The following is an 18108-nucleotide window of genomic DNA, read 5'->3' as shown; positions in this document are numbered from 1 at the left end:
GGCGACAACTGTTGGTTAGGATATCACTGTCATGTGACCCTGATAACGTACTAACACAAGTACACAGCCTATGAAGTAAACCACGCCTCTTTATTATCATAAAACATTATATTTCTTTTCTTAAATGAACATAAAATTGACAATTACCATGAACATCCATACCCCTTATGACCTTAGCTAATATTAGCAATTAATTGCGGTCATAGGTGTAATTTACCCCCCCCTCCCATAATCAAAACTGGCCAGTGCACCGCCCCAAAAAAAACAAAATACTATTTTAATTTACTTTACATAAAGAGACATTGGCACCATGAATTGATTCAGAAAAGGCACAAATTGTTGCAGAAATATTTACCAGAATGCAGAAAATTAAGTGTTTGACGCTTAAAATTTAAATTTTGCTCAAAAGTGGAGATCTCAAACCCCCCCCCAATGTTAAACTCAAAGTTAAGCCCTTGATTGCAGTTAAACAAAGAAACGACAATTACTCAAAAAATATTGCGATTAGACAATTATGTAATAATTGTTACAGGCCTACCTTTAAAGTGCTAAACCCATGCTTGAGTCTTGATTTGGATTGCTAACCTGATCAGCACAATAACCTCAGCAAACTAAGAGGCAAAAGATCCTGATCAGAACTTGACACCTGTCTCCTTGTGTAAAGGTGAGGTGTTCCATGGCTCCGCCCTCCAGCGCTTCAACTTCTCGGAGGCCAAGGCCTACTGTCTGAGCCACGGCGCCGAGCTGGTCACCACGGCTCAGCTGTACGCAGCCTGGAGCGACGGACTGAACCTCTGCAGTCCGGGCTGGCTGGCAGACGGGAGCGTGCGCTACCCCATCGTCACCCCCAGAGAGCGCTGTGGAGGCGGCGAACCCGGGGTCCGAACTGTCTATCGCTACAGCAACCAGACGGGCTTCCCCGAGGTTCACACTCGACACGATGTCTACTGCCTCAAAAGTAGGAGAACGATCTTGCATTTGATGAAGTGTCCTGGTTTACTTTCGGCATCCTAATGATCAGGGCCCCTCTACGAAAGGATTAGTTCCACTTGTGAAAAATGTATTTGAGTTTAATTGACTTTAAACACAGAACTCTAATGCTTTTTTCACATACCCCTCCAAGGGGTCAACCCCCAAGATAAATCTTAGGGAAAAGAAGAACAAACATAGTTCTGGCACGCACAATTTTCTTCTTTATTTTTGTACTTTTTCCAAATCTTTTGTCTTGCGTAATACTTGACAGTTGTTACTTTGCACAGCAGCTGGATTCTCGCAATATCACAAGATTAAGCGAGAATCACGGGCTCACGTCACCCAAAAATCCTTCATCTCAGGCTTCAAGTCTGTTAAAGGTGCCCGCTTGTTAACTCTATGATGAAGATCACAAATGGCTTTTCTTCTTTCTTTCCTGCAAATGAGCTTTCTTCTCTACACTCGCAGCCAAGTTTTTCCCTTATAAGTGGCATTAGGATTAAGAATTGGTCTAATTAAATTCTGGACAATATGAATAACATTTTGTAATTGTGCTCTTTATTCCAGGCAATAACGGCGCTTACACAGAATCTCCTCAGGATTTCCTCGCCACTAAACCAGAGAACATTGGCCAGGACATTGTTTTCTTAACTAATCCTGCGGAGGAGGAGTTTGGGCGGGGCGAGGCGACGGCAAAGGAGGGCGAAGAGGTCCAACGTCCCCGCACGGCCAATCCTGTACAGCAGAGCCACATGGAGGCTCAGGCCGTCACATTGAGTTATGACAAGCAACCATTCACGGTAGACATTCGTGAGTCTGTCCAAGACGGCGACAACCCAGACGCAGATCATGACGAGTCTCACACGTTTCCAACAACTTCTCCAAAGGCAGATGGTGGGGTAACAGTCGATGAAGACTCCACTTCACCCGCAAATGATTCAATTCCAGCGAGCGCAGAGCCCTCAGAGCATCATATTTCTGTGACTGAAAGCCTCGGAGAGACAGCTGTTAATACAACATCTGGAGCTGATGCAAGCGAGCTCCTCAGCAGCTCTCCGGAAGTTCCTCAGGAGGGCGACCTTCCTGTTCTACAAGAGGACCACACTACAGATGCTCACCTGGATCTCACTTCTGAAGCCCAGCACGTCTACTCGAGCACATCCTACGAGGTCTCTGGGCAGCCAGAAGAGGCCAGCGCTGGTTCTGCCGAGGAGATATCAGCGGCGACGTTTTCACCCCACACCGAGGAAACGGGTGTTTACTCGACCGCCCCGCTGCTGCCGTCTTTTGATCACAGTACGCCTGAGAACCATCAGGCAGAAGAGGAGTCTGGAGAGGAGAGTGTAAACCCTCTTCTAGATGAGGCAACACAAACGCCAGTGACTCAAAGTTTGGTTGGCATGGACACCTCTGCCCCCTCTGAACTGGCCCCTAGGTCTGGTTTAGGTGAGTATTACAGGGAATATCAAAGATATACATTGTCACAAAATGAGTCTATGGTATTTTAGAGGTTCCTCAATTGTTAGTGACCCTGTGAGGGTATAGCATGGAGATCTTGATAGAATATTGAAAAGTTGCAGTACAAGTTAATACGTAATGTCACGGCATAACCAACCCTGTAGAAATTTGATTACTCTCATTACGTCTAGGATTATACCAGAGCTCGGATTCACTTGTGCATTTAAAAAACTACAGGAGCTAACGCCAGACCGCCAGATGGGAGATAAGGATAACTGGGTTCAATAAATTCAATACTTTTTAGGCACCGACCGAATTGCCTCTAAAGCAGGGGTGTCAAACTCAATTTCCTTAAGAGCCACACTAGAAAGTGAGAATCACATCAAGGGCCAGACATAGAGTTTATTGCTTTTATGTCATGGGAAAAGTCAAATATCTTTGACTGAATTATTGCATGTCTCATATAGCCTTCTCACTTACAGTTTGGTTGGCAAAAAAATGTCAAAAGCGTCAAAAATGTCGTGTGTGAACGTATTGTGAACCTAAATGTATATATCAAAATTAGCAAGGGGCCGGATTTGGCCCGCGGGCTTTGAATTTGACACGTGTGCTCTAAAGTATCGAGTATCGAAAAATACCTCATCATTCAATACCCAATTTCAATACAATAAAGGAGTAAATCTCATCATCATCAGTGAGCCAATAACCACGCAGCATGCTCCTACCAAGATCTAATAATGCTGGTGATTGGCTGTCTAACGTTACACGTCGTAGAGACCACGCAGGAAAAACTCTACGTTACACAGAGAGACGGGGCTCAATAAGTAGGAGCTGAAAGATAAATAAAATGATTTGTGCCATAATGTGTAATGTTGTAATTTCTTTTTGTTTTATAAAATTGGTATCAACGAATTCTCAGTTAGGAATCGGTATCTAAGTCACGCTATTGGTCTCGGTATCGGAATTGAATATTTTTGAATGATACCCAGCCCTACAACTCGCTCTTCATTCACTCATCAGTCGCCGCGCCGTCCAACTGCGTTGCCACTCGATTGATCGTTTATTTGCGAGGCTGTCTCCACCTACACATGTTCCCTCTGAGCCTCCATTCCTCTGCTTTACTTCCTCTTTGGGAGCTCTGTGACGCAGATAAGCCACCAACCTCCCCAGCCAACAACCAATGAAATTGAATTTCCACGTGACAATAAAATTGTCAAATATTTGAGCATGAGGGTGTGCCACGCTAGCAGCTATGCGAGCATTATAACGTGTGTTACAAAGTGACCATGTTTGTCTCTGAAGTAAAGGCTGGACTACAATAGAGCTGTTTGGAGCAGTTTGTGAACAGTGTTTTCTGTTGGAGATGGTAAGTCTTTGGGGGGGACTGTGGGCTTTTTCACTTTGTAAACCTATAACGTGAACAAAAAAGATATATAACACAATGAAGGAAAGGGAAAAAGCCAAAAAGCATAATATGAGCACTTTAAAGTAAAGTAAATTTCTATATAAAACCTATTTCATTGTCACTTGTATTATTCACATTAGCTGTGTTTTAGGCCTTTATTTTTGACAGGACAGCTTAGACTTGCAAGGGGAGAGAGAGGGAGGGGGAATGACACGCAGAAAAGGGTGGCAGGTCGGAAACGAACCCGCGGCTGCTGCGTTGAGGGCCGAGCCTCTTTATATGGGCGCACGCTCTACCAGGTGAGCTACCCAGGCACCCAGTGTGTTCCCCATTTTGTAGTGGTGCTCGAATTCTCCGAGGTTAATTTCATTCACTAAAGATACTTTCAGTGTAGTGGCCGAAATCTAGTTTGGTCGTTCCCTATATAGTTCACTATTTCATAAACATTATATAGGGAAGAGTGAGTGAGTGAATGACGGAACGGTTTGGAACACAGCTAGGATCTTTGTTTTTGTTTCCTGCTGTAGTTTTTCATTGTCAAACTAAGTTGCATTAGAGCTATCTTAAACTTCAGACTTTGGATCAAAGGTTAATCGATCACAGTGGAAATAAAAAAGTATCAAATGTCTATAGACCTTCTGAAATCACTGCATCACTTCTCAATCATTACTATACTAAAAAGTGTTAGTCGATTAATCTTAAAATGCAGTTATTTTGATAAGCGATTCATCTTTATGTCAAGCAAAAACTGCTTTTGATGATCCCTTTTCCTTGGCAGGTTATGATCACATCGCAGAGCCCTCAGGTGTAGCCGTGGAGACGTCCCCCCCGGTCCGGCACGATGATGAGGACTCCAGCAGCACTTCACAGGAGACCGTTTCAGACGATCCAACCGACCACAGCGGACACGTTGACCCTGCAGAAACCCCGACAGCAGAGGCCTTCGCAGTCACAGAGGACTCCAGTGTAAACGCCCCGGTCCTGAACAGTGATCCCGTCACCTTTTTGACATCGCCTGCGTCTGTAACCCCGTCCCTTCCTTCTGTGGAGGTTGAAGCCAGTGCCCCAGAGATTACAACCTTCATACCCAAAAGCGACACTCCATCTGGGGCCGATCCTCTGGTCGAGATCCAGGACAAACTCGAAAGGGAGGTATTAGGAGAAAGCCCAGAGGTATTCTTCAACAAAACCCCAAATATCACAGACAGTGATCCGGAGGGGAGGGAGCAAGGTTCAAGAGAGGGATTGGGCGAATCGTCAGGAGGAAGCGCAGAGCTGACAAATCCGACTCTGTCAACGGACCACAGGTCTGCGGGAACGGACAGCGAGGATGCCACTGAAGCCAGCTCCCCAGAGATTATAACCTTCATACCCGAAAGCAACACTCCATCTGGGGCTGGACCTCTGGTCGACATCCAGGACAAACTCGAACGGGAGGTATTAGGAGAAAGCCCAGAGGTATTCTCCAACAAAACCCCAAATATCACAGACAGCGATCCGGAGGGGAGGGAACTAGATTCCGGAGAGGGATCGTTTGAATCGTCAGGAGGAAGCGCAGAGCTGACAAATCCGACTCTGTCAACGTACCACACGTCTGCGGGACCGGACCGCGAGGATGCCACTGATGCACCTCATCCAGCAGATGTAAAAATCACGCTGATCCCTCATGGGAGGGGCTGGGAACCAGAGGCTTCTTCTTCGTCCTCCACAGCGCAGGAGTCTCGCTCCGAACTGGAGTACAGCGCAGAGCCTCCTGTGGCTGATGGATTTGAAGACGTCTCTAAGGAGCCAGAAGTCGTGACTGAGATCCCCACCAGCGGCATCACTGGTGAGTTTAAAGGTCCCATGACATGGTGCTCTTTGGATGCTTTTATATAGACCTTAGTGGTCCCCTAATACTGTATCTGTAGTCTCTTTTATATAGACCTCAGTGGTCCCCTAATACTGTATCTGAAGTCTCTTTTATATAGACCTCAGTGGTCCCCTAATACTGTATCTGAAGTCTCTTTCCCAAAATTCAACCTTGGTGCAGAATTACAGCCACTAAAGCCACAATGAGCTTTCCTTAGGATGTACCATTTCTGTATCTGTAGCTATTGAGGAGGAGAGAGGGGGGGGCAAGGTGGAGGGTGGGAGTGTGGCCGTGACCACACGGCCACGCAAAGTTTGAAGTATTCAAACTTTGCTCGTTTGAAAGCCATGATGTCTCTCTCTCTCTCTCATGGGCGGGCCAAACTCTCTGGGCGGGCAAAGCAGAGAAAGGGGAGGTAACCTTGCTCCTTATGACCTCATAAGGAGAAGATTCCAGATCGGCCCATCTGAGCTTTCATTTTCTCAAAGGCAGAGCAGGATACCCAGGGCTCGGTTTTACATTTCTAGCCATTGGGGGACCATAGGCAGGCTGGGGGAACGCATATTAATGTTAAAAAACCTCATAAAGTGACATTTTCTTGCCATGGGACCTGTAAAGGAATAGTCCGCCAAACCCTCACCCTATAGGCTTCAAATGTGTTTCTGAAAAGTTTGTAGCTTACTCTTCAGTGGAGGATCGAAAGGTTAATCCATCGCGGTGGCAATAAAAAGTATCAAAATGTCTGAAACCACTGCAGTTTAATCCACTTCTCAATCAAAACTAAGAAGAGTTCAATCAGGAGAAAAAAGTGAATGAAGATGAATGTTTATTCTAACTAGTGTTGCATTGGCTACACCACATATGCATTCTGGGTTGTTTGCATTTCTTTGAACCAATCACAATTATCTTGGGTGGCGCTAAGCTCCGGACGCAACGACGGTGGCTCAGCTAAATAGTCTCGGGGAGGAACTTGTTCTTGTGGAACATTTGCACCCTGCAAGAGAAAACGCCACATACAATATTAAATGAAGTTTATTGTTCAGACAATACAGTAACGTGAGCTGGATCCATGGTTAAACCTTATTGGCTCTTACCAGTGTATCTCCGTGTGTACTTCGTCCACGGCAATCCCACCAATCGCTCCCAAAACGTCCCAGTTAGAGAGGAAACGCCCTAAACATATTCTTTGTAAATCTTTACAATCATTCCCAAAAAGAACCAAGCAGGCCTGTCTTGTTGCACCATCCAAATGTTCTTCAAAACGTGACATTTTCAGCGTGTAGCTCGCTAGCTCGAAGTTTGTTGTTGTTTTCTGAGGCAAAGGGATTTTGAGAACGCAAAACCCAGAGAGAGGAAGGGGAGGGACATCCTGTGCGATGCAATTGCCCTGGAAATGCACTTCCGTTGATCAAGACTAATAAGAGTTGGTGTGATATTTAAGTCTTGGTAGAAAGTCTTTGGCGCCTAGACTCTACAGATAGATTTGTAATTGCGTCTGAGGCCGATGGAGCGGAGGAATCTGCGAAGACAGCCGATGATCAGGACGTGCAGGGGCACAATGCGATTTGTGACTTTTTGCACTGAAATGACAGCTGACAACAACAGAGAGGAGAACAGATTGAAAAAGCATAACAGCTGTGATCGTACTACGCGCAATTACCGCAGAATGAATGTACTTAAGTCTTAACATTTTTTATTTACCTCTAATGCTCACTGAAATCCTTTGTTTGTTTTTTTTATTCTGTGGTGTTGTAGGTCTTCCTTTCGCTCGTCCAAATATAATTCGCTGTACATACAGATTATTATGACTGTGTCGCTTTTTTTCACTTTGAATGATTTCATTAACTTTACTTTACTTTTGTGACTCTGCATTTCATTAAAATAAATTTAATTCATGAAGGTCTTAAAAAGGCCTTAAAAAGTTTTAAATTTGACTTGTTGAAACCTGCAGAAACACTGTTTCTATTGAATGTTAATATGGGGAGGAAACATGTAGTAGAATGTAATGCTTTTTGCACTTGGCACTAAGAAAAGTACTACAATAAAGTAGAGTAAAGCCTACCGTGGACATATGATAATAAACTGTCTCAACAGAACATGGATCATCAGAGGGCGGTGCAGGGAAGACCAGCACGGAGGAGCCTTCAGTTAAAGTATGCACATGGCATCCAGATAATGAGGAGGAACGCTCCGGTCCGACGCTCAGCAGCGACGGCAGTGACGTGACAATCACCGCTCCCCCCGCTTTCCCAGAGTACTTTGCCATGGCTGCCAAAGTTTCTGCTGCAGGACCAGGAGGCATTTCAGGTAAAAAAAAGAAGTACTGCACATGTAACAGGTGTGATCCTGCGTTGTGTTATGGAGAGACACTAGTCATTTTAGTCCTTTAGTCCTTTAGTCCTTGCCGCCATGCGGCCCCTGGATTGTTGTTGAACGTTCATCCTCGGCAATGATGCCGCTAGATGTATGGAAACATCTGTCTCTTATTGGTTATTTTCAGAAAGTTTCTTCTAGAAAAGTATTATTTGAATAGATCATTTGAGTATCTGAGATTCCTACTAATGGATATATAAAGATTTTGTTTGCAAAAACAGATAAAAGCCATTCTTAAAATGAAAAAATAAAATCCCTTGAGTGCACTAAAGAAATGTATGAAAATGTAAAAAACAGTTTGATTGATTCCCTGGATTACATACACAAAAATATATAATTTAGGGAAATGAATAAAAAACGGATATATGTCATCACACATTATGGAAATGAATGAATGTTTTTGTACACGATCCCTGACAAATGATTCAAATGAAACATGCAATATGAAAAGTTAGTTCACTCCAGACAGTTTTCTCCAAGAATGGTACACACACAAACACACACACACACACACACACACACACACACACACACACACACACACACACACACACACACACACACACACACACACACACACAAACACACAGACACACGCACGCAGCTCAGTTTGATAATTTAGCTAGCAACTTAGTATGTCGATGTTCTTAGAACAGAAATGAATATATAAGTTGACAATTGCATTTTGTCTTTGTCAAACCGGGGGCAAAAAAAAAAAAAAAAAAAAAAAAAAAAAAAAAAAAAAAAAAAAAAAAAAGGGAAGGGTTGAAGAAGTATTCAGATCCTTTACTTATGTCAAAATTGGCTAATCATTTCAACTGTATATATATATTGTTGAGTAGTTTAATTTATAATCAAACGTATTTTAAAACTAAAGTAACTAGTAACTAAAGCTGTCAGATTAAAGTAGCAGAGCGTTATTTTGTCACTTATTGGGAGCAGTAGGCTATATGGAGCCGGTTACCTCCAGGATCTGTGCTAAGCTAGGCTAGATGGAGCCGGTTACCTCCAGGATCTGTGCTAAGCTAGGCTAGATGGAGCCGGTTACCTCCAGGATCTGTGCTAAGCTAGGCTAGATGGAGCCGGTTACCTCCAGGATCTGTGCTAAGCTAGGCTAGATGGAGCCGGTTACCTCCAGGATCTGTGCTAAGCTAAGCTAGATGGAGCCGGTTACCTCCAGGATCTGGGCTAAGCTAGGCTAGATGGAGCCGGTTACCTCCAGGATCTGTGCTAAGCTAGGCTAGATGGAGCCGGTTACCTCCAGGATCTGTGCTAAGCTAGGCTAGATGGAGCCGGTTACCTCCAGGATCTGGGCTAAGCTAGGCTAGTGCTGGGTGCGTCAAACAGAGTTACAACACACACAGAGATGAGAAGGGTATGTATGGACTTGTCTAACTCTGGGGGATACGGTGAATAAGCTAAAGTCCCAATAAGTTGGCGTGTTCCTTTAAAATGAGAGAACACTAAACCAAAGTGCACAAATCTACACTTCTGGTAAATGGCAAGTAGGAACATTATTAACCGCGTTACACAAACCCCAGAAGCAGCTGGTGTTAGTTTGTTTGGAAGGCGGAGGGAACAGCTGTCTCTGAAAATGCCCAATCAGGAGAGAGATTTACAGCACGCTGCAATCTAGCACCTCAAACTGACTCAGCACAGCAGAGAGATTAGCATCATTAATTCTCAGAGATTAACACCCAGTAAACTCACAACAGGCATCTCCTCGCCGTGTTACATAAGAAGGGTTTGATCAACCATTTTTAGATTGTTTGAAAACTGAGTCTATTCTTCAAGTTCAAAAAGTCCAAAGACAAAACATCTTAACCCTCCTGTTGTCCTCGGGTCAAATTTGACCCATTTTTAAAAAGTTTCTATATCAGAAATGTTGGGTTTCTTTCAACCACAGTCAAAAAAAACAAAAACGGATGGTTCCATACAACGCTCTTCACAAGTTAAATAAATGATCAGTTACTACTTTCATTTAATTGAAATCACGAGTCATTTTGGTGTTTTACAATGTTATTCATTTCTTTTAAAGATCATTTTTGGGGCATTTCCCTTAATTTGATAGTGATAGTGGATAGACAGGAAAGGGGAAGAGAGAGATGGAGGATGACATGCAGCAAAGGGCCACAGGTCGGAATTGAATCCGGGCCGCTGCAAAGGACTCAGCCTACATGGGGCGCACGCTCTTACTGAGTGAGCTAGAGGTCGCCCCAGTGTTATTCATTTCTAAAACTAACCTTATTGTTATCTTAAACAAATTTGAACATTGATACAGGAAACTTGTAATAACTGAGCAGTGGGTCCCCTGATGTAACAGCTGCCTTTGCTGGTGACTCTGTGTAATAATAATAATAATAATAATAATAATAATAATAATAATAATAATAATACATTTTATTTCATAGCACTCAAGGACACCTTACGTGCCCTGTACACTGGCTGCATGGCGGCTGCGTGGCGTTTTCTGTGTCTTTGCACACCAGAAACGTGTCTGATGCGGCGCTGCTGCTGCTAGCCTTTTCTGGACACATATATGCTTCCCATTGATAAAAGACAACGTCGGCAGTATTGACGGCAAAATAGGTTACAGAATATTTTGTTCTGTTTTGACAGGTGCAATATTTGAAAATCGAAAATATATATATTTTTTTTAAATCACATTTATATCTGCATTTATGTCAAAACCTAGAGACTTTCAAACATCAAAATGTCATTTATTAATATGTATTTGTGTCAAAATGACATATAAACATCTTTTCGTATTCTATTTTGCCTGAAAACGCTCCTACTTCAAAGCACGCATGCCTTTTCTGAGACATGCGTGTCACGCAGGCAGTGTGCAAGCTCTAACCTGTTAACATGGGAGGCGAAATAAAAACGGACACGGCACGCAGGCAGTGTGCAGGAGCAATTACAGCTAAAACAAGGAAAATACAGATAAAATGGCAAATATAATTAAAACAAACTTTAAAAATTCAGATAGAAAATTAAAAAGAATACTTTGGGTTTTTTTTTTTTTTTTTTTTTTTTTTTTTTTTTTTTTTTATGAGATATGGGGTTTTTTTTTGTGGTGTGTTTGTTTTTTTTTTTTTTTTTTTGGGGGGGGGGGATTTTTTTTTAAGGAGGGAGGGGGGGGGGGGTTTAAAGGAAGGGAAAATGCTGAAAGAAAAAAAAAGAGAAAGAAAAAAGAGAAGGAGGAAAAAGGCTCTGAACCCCATTGTGTAGGGCATCTGCATTTGAAAATTAGATGTTACAGAATGGTTATAAATCTGGCAGTAAAAGGGTTAGGGTTAGGTGTTTTAACAATCATACTGGGACATGTAATATCTTGAACAATGGCTGTAACCCTATTACATCAAACCTCTAATATTGATATTGACTGTTGATCTGTGTCTATCCTACTGTCTACTTTATGCCCTTATAATGCCTATATTTAATGCTGTCTTTTTTTTAAAACTTTGTCCTTGCACTGCTATAGTTTTTTTATTACTATATTGTCCATATTTAATGCTGGTCTCTAGACTTTAGCCTTGCACTATTGGACTTATTTGCACCATACCACCGTGACACCCCCTCTCATAGAGCACCTTACCATACAGACTGAATCACAGGGTCAGTCCCTGCCCTGTCACTGCAAGCCTCCCATGCTTATAAATCCCTCAGTACATTCATGTGGATTTTTTTATTTAGTATCTTTTATTTTATTGTCCATATTATTCATGTGGATTTATTATTTTATCATCCTGTTTATGAGGTATGTGTATGTTTTGTGTGATGTCTCTAAGCTACTGGGACCTTGAATTTCCCCTTGGGGATCAATAAAGTATCTATCTATCTATCTATCTATCTATCTATCTATCTATCTATCTATCTCTCTATCTCTCTATCTATCTATCTATCTATCTATCTATCTATCTATCTATCTATCTAACTGAGCAGTGGGTCCCATACCTGATGTGACAGCTCCCCCTGCAGGTGACTCTGTTTAGGGCAACTTCATTTGAAAATGAGATGTTAGAGAATGGTTATAAATCTGGCAGTAAAAAGTTTCTCTCTGAACTTGTTTGTGGCGGTGCAGGACCCATGCATTTAAGAAATGGGGTTGTCAGAAAAAAAATAAACAATTATAAGCCATAGTATAACTTCTATTCAATTGGAAAACAGCTTGAAACTAAATCTGAAAGATGAATTCTTTAGTACACGATCCCTGACAAATGATTCAAAGGAAACACGTAATGTGAAAAGTTAGTTTATTGGCTATCTCCAGACAGCTTCTTCTAGAATGGTACACACACACACACACACACACACACACACACACACACACACACACACACACACACACACACACACACACACACACACACACACATTCAGCTCAGTAGTAGGGCTGCACGATATGAGGAAAATATTTAGTTACAATTATTTTGACTGATATTGCAATACGATTCACGATATTGGAGGGAATGATGATTTTCGTATCATTATTCTCATTTTCATTGAAAATGATTAACATTGAAAGAAATTAAAATGATCATAGCGTGATTTGTGCGAGGATCTGTACCAAACCCTAGTCCGCAGGATAGGATTTGTAGGCCGGGACGTCTCTGCAGCACCACAATACTTTATTTTAGAATGGTTTGACACATATTTTGCCATTAACAAATATTGCATCCCCCTGCGATTCGGATATTGCACTAGTCCATATTGCGATTTCGATACGATTGCGATTAATTGTGCAGCCCTGCAAAGTAGTTGGCTAATTTAGCTAGCAACGTAGCATGCCGCTGGTCTTAGAACAGAAATGAATATGGAAGTTGTGAGTTGCATTTTGTCTTTGTCCAGATTTAACCTCCTCTAGGTACATAGAGTGTACAGTTCTCTGTTAATAAGTACCATCATCTTCATACAGCTGCAGACTCCTGCCTGGACAACCCGTGTTTGAACGGAGGCACTTGTGTTGACGGGGAGTCACCGAGCTGCATGTGCTTACCCGGTTACGGAGGAGACTTGTGCCAGAAAGGTTCGCTGTCACACACACAGACACGTAATCCTCCAAGTATAGGAAGACCTACTTCCTACTGATTCATACTTCATAATCGTTGTGTCTCCGTCCCGTTCAGACCTGGAGGTGTGTGAGCCCGGCTGGGAGAAGTTCCAGAGCTTCTGCTATCATCACTTTTCCAAGCGGCAGAGCTGGGAGGCGGCGGAGCAGCACTGCCGCATGTGTGGCGGACATCTTCTTTCCGTCATGACCCCCGAGGAGCAGGACTACATCAACGAAAAAAAAAAACGGTAAAACCCTGGAAGGACACTGTTCACTTAGATCAACGCTTTAGGGATCTGCTAGTCCCGTGTTTCTCAAATGGGGGTACGTGTACCCCAAGGGGTACTTTGGAGGACCGCACGGGGTACGTGAGCGCTTTTTTTCGAACTTTTGTCACTACTTTCGACCTGTTTTTGCCTTCCTTCCTTCCTTTTTTGTCCGTCTTCTTCTTTTCTCCAAGTCTGTTCGCTTTTTTCAAAAAACAATTCCGCCTTTTTCAATATTTTGTCACTGTTTTCGAAGTTTGTCTTCCTTCTTCTAAGTTTTTCTCGCTGTTTTCTAAGTTTTTGATACTATTTTCCAGCTATTCTTGCCTTACTTCCTTCTGTCTACTGACTTTTTCCAAGTTTTTGTTGCATTTTTTCATCAGCATTTAAATGTTTTTCAGTTACATGGCTGTTGTTTGGTAAATCTATCGCTGGTCAGGGGGTACTTGGCTTAAAAACGCTATTCAAATGGGGTACATTATTGAAAAAAGTTTGAGAACCACTGTGCTAGTCTATATCGAAGACGTTGTTCAGGTGCTGCTGGAAATTTCGCTGGATGTCCCTCATTTTAGGCCGGATGTCCGTTACCTTCCACTTCCTTTGTGTTGGCGTTCTAACCTCCGGTGGATTTGTGAGGACTATGGTTAACTGCTCCTCAGATCTCTGCAGGGTAAATCCAGACAGCTAGCTAGACTATCTGTCCAATCTGAGTTTTCTGTTGCACGACTAAAACAACCTTTGAACGTACACACGTTCCACCAAAACAAGTTCCTTCCAGAGGCTATTTTGCAGAGGCACCATGGCTCCGTCCAGCATGTAGTGCCCAAGACGAATGTGATTGATTAAAACTCCAAAACAAAGGCTACATCAAATTAAAAGCTGGATTAAAAAGTAGGGCTGCATGAGGAAAATATGCGATACGCGATAACGTTGTTGAATATCGCGATAACGATATTACTTATAACGATAAATTAACGGATATTAAAATGTACTCAGTTCTGTATTTCTGCTGCTTTCAGTATTCTTCTACAATACAACAAATCGCTTGTTGAATTTAAAACAAAGAAAAGGAAATCATTTCTAACATTCTTTTATTGAACAAATTGAACATTGAATTGACAATAACAGGCCCCACTACAAAACAATGAAAGTACAGTTTTCTACTGATATTTTCTTTCAACTAACACAAAAGAATCCCGTAGGGTCTAGTGCGATATGTCGCAACCTTTCGCGATATCTATATTGCATTAGTTGATATTGCGATGCCGATAAAAATAAACAATGTATTGTGCAGCCCAATTAAAAAGATCTTCTTTGGGTGGGGGTGGTGAATTTTGAGACTTCCGGGCCATTGACCTGCAGAGAGTCGGTCAGTCGTCAATCACAGAAGAGAATAGGATATTTAAAGTTTTTTTCCTATATCTAAGTCAGGTTATGAAAAAATCAAATACTTAAAAAAAGCTATATATGATTGAGTTTGATCCTACATATGACTAGGGCTGCGACTAACGAGTATTTTCATTGTGTCAGAATGTCAGAAAATGGTGAGAAATGTCCATCCCAGTTTCTCAAGGTCCAAGGTGATGTCTTTAAATGTCTTGTGTTGTCAGTCCAGAACCTGAAGATATTCTGTTTAATATGATATAAAACAGAAAAGAGATGGAAATCTCCATAATGGAGAGGGTGAAAACTGCATTTTCTGCCATTTTTGCATTAAAAATGACTTTAACGATGAATCGATTATCAAAACAGTTGGCGATTATTTTTCTATCGATCAACTAATCGTTGCAGTATTTTTTTTTCTTCAAATTTTTATTAGGAACACATTGGTGTAAATAATACAGCACAACAAATATGCATCTTTTTCTGATTTTAAGAAAAAAAAAATAATATATACGTAGAAAAGAATGGAACATACTTCAAGATAATTGAAAATCTAGAGAACATAAATGAGTGAAAGGAAAAAAAAAATAATAAAAAAAAATAAATAAAAAAAGAAAACAGAACTTGGTTATACAAGTGGACACAATAATTAAAATAGTGAAAAAATTAAATAAAATGCAGTGACTTTGTTTTGCTCTCCTGTGCTCTCTCCGTCAGCTCTACGAGAACTGGTTCAGAGGGCAGCCTGACAGCTACTTCCTGTCAGGCGAGGACTGTGCGGTGATGGTGTGGCACGACGGCGGCCGCTGGAGCGACGTGCCGTGCAACTACCACCTCTCGTACACCTGCAAGAAGGGCGTCTGTGAGTTCACTCCAACTGCACCTTTTTCTCAGCTCTTAATTTTTTGAACCAGCGCTGGTGGTAAGGACGTAGAAGCCAAGTTGTCTCTCCGTTTTTTCGTCTATCCAACAGCATCGTGTGGCGAGCCCCCCAAAGCTCCCAACGCTAAGGTGTTTGGGAAGAAGCGGTTGCGTTACGAGACCAACACCAAAGTGCGGTACTACTGCGAGGAGGGCTTCGTGCAGAAGCTGAACCCTGTAATCAAGTGCCTGCCCGGCGGCCGATGGGAGGAGCCTCTGATCACCTGCATCCCAAGTAAGTGCTTTTAAAAAGGAAGACGAAAGCATGGAATAAAATAAAGACAATTGGCGTGTCTCAAATTGAGCACTTCTGTACTTACACTTGCTTTTTTGAGTACCTTGTGCGTTCACTCTGGCGTATGAAGTATGGCCAAATGCAGCACAAGGAGTACCCGGATGCTGCTCTCAAAACGGTTTAAAACGTTGAGCGTGGACTGCGTGGACACTACTCGCCCGCCATCTTTGCTACGAAGCGTAAGCTACGGGACCACCGATGTATTTTCAAACTTGTGAAAATGGCGGCGAGAATTATGTGGCGCTTGCGCCTGAAACAGCAAAAGCCGAACCATACAAATGTAATTTATGCATGTGTTTTTTTTTTTCAATTAGTACCACAATAATGTAGTCAGATAGTGGGAAAAGAAGACGGTAAATATTTTTGGCAGACGACAATAGGTGACGGTAATGCTCCGCACGACTGTAACTTACCATTAAAAAGAAGAAGAGTCATTTCATTCCATGCGCAGTTTGAGAAATGGATCCTTTGGTTTAAACTGTGAGTCTGACAGTGTTGTAGAAGTGCAGTTATTTGAATCTCTTACTGTATATGGCTACGTTCAGACTGCAGGCAAAAGTGGTCCAAATCAGATCTGTCAAGTGACCAGGTCAGTCTTCTTCAGAAGTAGTGTGAACACTCAAATCTTGCCCAGTTCTGATTTTTTCAAATCAGATTTAGAACACTTCCATATGTGGTCCTGAATCAGACCCAGGTCGGATTTTTTTTTTTATTCAATGCGGCTGCAGTGTGAACAACCAAGGCGGATTTTACGTCAATCTACATCAACGTTTGTCACAATTATGCGGCTCAGTGAAGCTATTCACAACGCAGTCCCACCACTCCTGGCTTTGGCTCTGCATCCACACAGACCTCTGTAGTGACTTTGCAGCCATAAAAAAAAGTTACAATTTTGACGCAGAAAACAAAAAGTTGCACTGTCGACGGGAAGACAACACAAGGGTTAATTGGAATTTGCTTTGGATAAAAGCATCAGCTAAATGATATGTAATGTAATGTAATGTAATGTAAGGTAACAATGTGCTAATTTTCGATCTGAAGCAAATACAACTCAGGCTGTAATCCTTCCCTTTTCTCTTTGTCTCCCATCTCTAGCCCATTCGATGGAAGAAGACTCAGTGACCTCACTTCCTCTCCAGCACGAGGAGGTCACGGGCACGGCCACAGAGAAAGCAGCGCCGCGGTTCTGGGACATTAAGTGGAACGTCTGAAGCCATTCTGCCTTTTTTTCTTTAAAAAAAAAAATATTTCACCTCCTCTTTTCCCCAATTTTCGTGTGTCTTAAAAGACTTTCCAGTCCATTATAGTAAGTTAAACTGTAGAAATCTAATTTTTCATATTAAAATCATCTCAAGGCCACAGTTCCTACAGTCCGGAAAAACGTGCTTTAATCCAAATACTTGTTTTTTAAAGTGAGCTTAAAGTGAATTTGGACAGTTGATAAAAAAAAAACCTGAATGGCTCTTAATTTAGAGATTCCTGAAAAACAATGGCACCCAAAATAGCTTTCATATAAAGCAGTTATATCAAGAGATAAGAGAGGATCCTCCACACTGTTCCAACACTCAACAGTGGGCTTTTATCAGCAGACGACCATTTGATTCAACATCTATCTTCCTTTTATTCTTTTTTTTTTTTTTTTATCTCCGGACACTTTGTAAGACCCTCTCTTATCTTCTGTCTTTCACACAGAAGGAAAACTGTTATGCAGGACAACATGTTTTATGTGAGATGGTCATATAAACGACCTGGAATCTAATTAACAAAATGCATATGAATCCTGACGTTTTCTTTACAACTCATTTATCAACATCAACATCAGAATATGTCAATATTTCAGAGACACTTGTTATTAATCCCGTTAATGTATCAGTCTGTGAGACCCTAAATAAACCAAATTAAATAACAGTATATAGCTTGAGATAGAGATACTTAATTTATCCTGAAGGAAATTAAGGTGTCCAATAGCTTATACACATACATAACACAACATACATACACATAGGCACACAGACATATGACATATGACATCCACGCACACATACTACATAAATACAAAGAAAGAGATCAATATTGTGCCCTTACAGTAAAGTTTGCTTGTAGCATGTTTAAAGGAGCGGTGTGGAAAAA

General features: G+C 41.8%; 1 protein-coding gene across 1 annotated transcript in view; it reads left to right on the top strand.

The window, feature by feature from the left end:
- bcan (brevican) overlaps positions 1 to 17889 on the top strand; it is a 28834-nt gene extending 10945 nt beyond the window's left edge. The window contains exons 6-15 of the mRNA XM_039806164.1: positions 665 to 958; positions 1540 to 2418; positions 4614 to 5663; positions 7782 to 7994; positions 12979 to 13089; positions 13190 to 13361; positions 13454 to 13481; positions 15480 to 15624; positions 15736 to 15918; positions 17074 to 17889. Of these exons, the coding sequence (XP_039662098.1) occupies positions 665 to 958; positions 1540 to 2418; positions 4614 to 5663; positions 7782 to 7994; positions 12979 to 13089; positions 13190 to 13361; positions 13454 to 13481; positions 15480 to 15624; positions 15736 to 15918; positions 17074 to 17189 (3191 nt within the window). The 3' untranslated portion in view covers positions 17190 to 17889. The remainder of the gene's footprint in view (positions 1 to 664; positions 959 to 1539; positions 2419 to 4613; positions 5664 to 7781; positions 7995 to 12978; positions 13090 to 13189; positions 13362 to 13453; positions 13482 to 15479; positions 15625 to 15735; positions 15919 to 17073) is intronic.
- Positions 17890 to 18108: the final 219 nt, after the last annotated feature.

This window comes from Perca fluviatilis, chromosome 7 (assembly GCF_010015445.1).
Source record: "Perca fluviatilis chromosome 7, GENO_Pfluv_1.0, whole genome shotgun sequence".
Classification (NCBI taxonomy): domain Eukaryota; kingdom Metazoa; phylum Chordata; class Actinopteri; order Perciformes; family Percidae; genus Perca; species Perca fluviatilis.
This window is presented reverse-complemented; position numbering and strand designations above follow the sequence as displayed.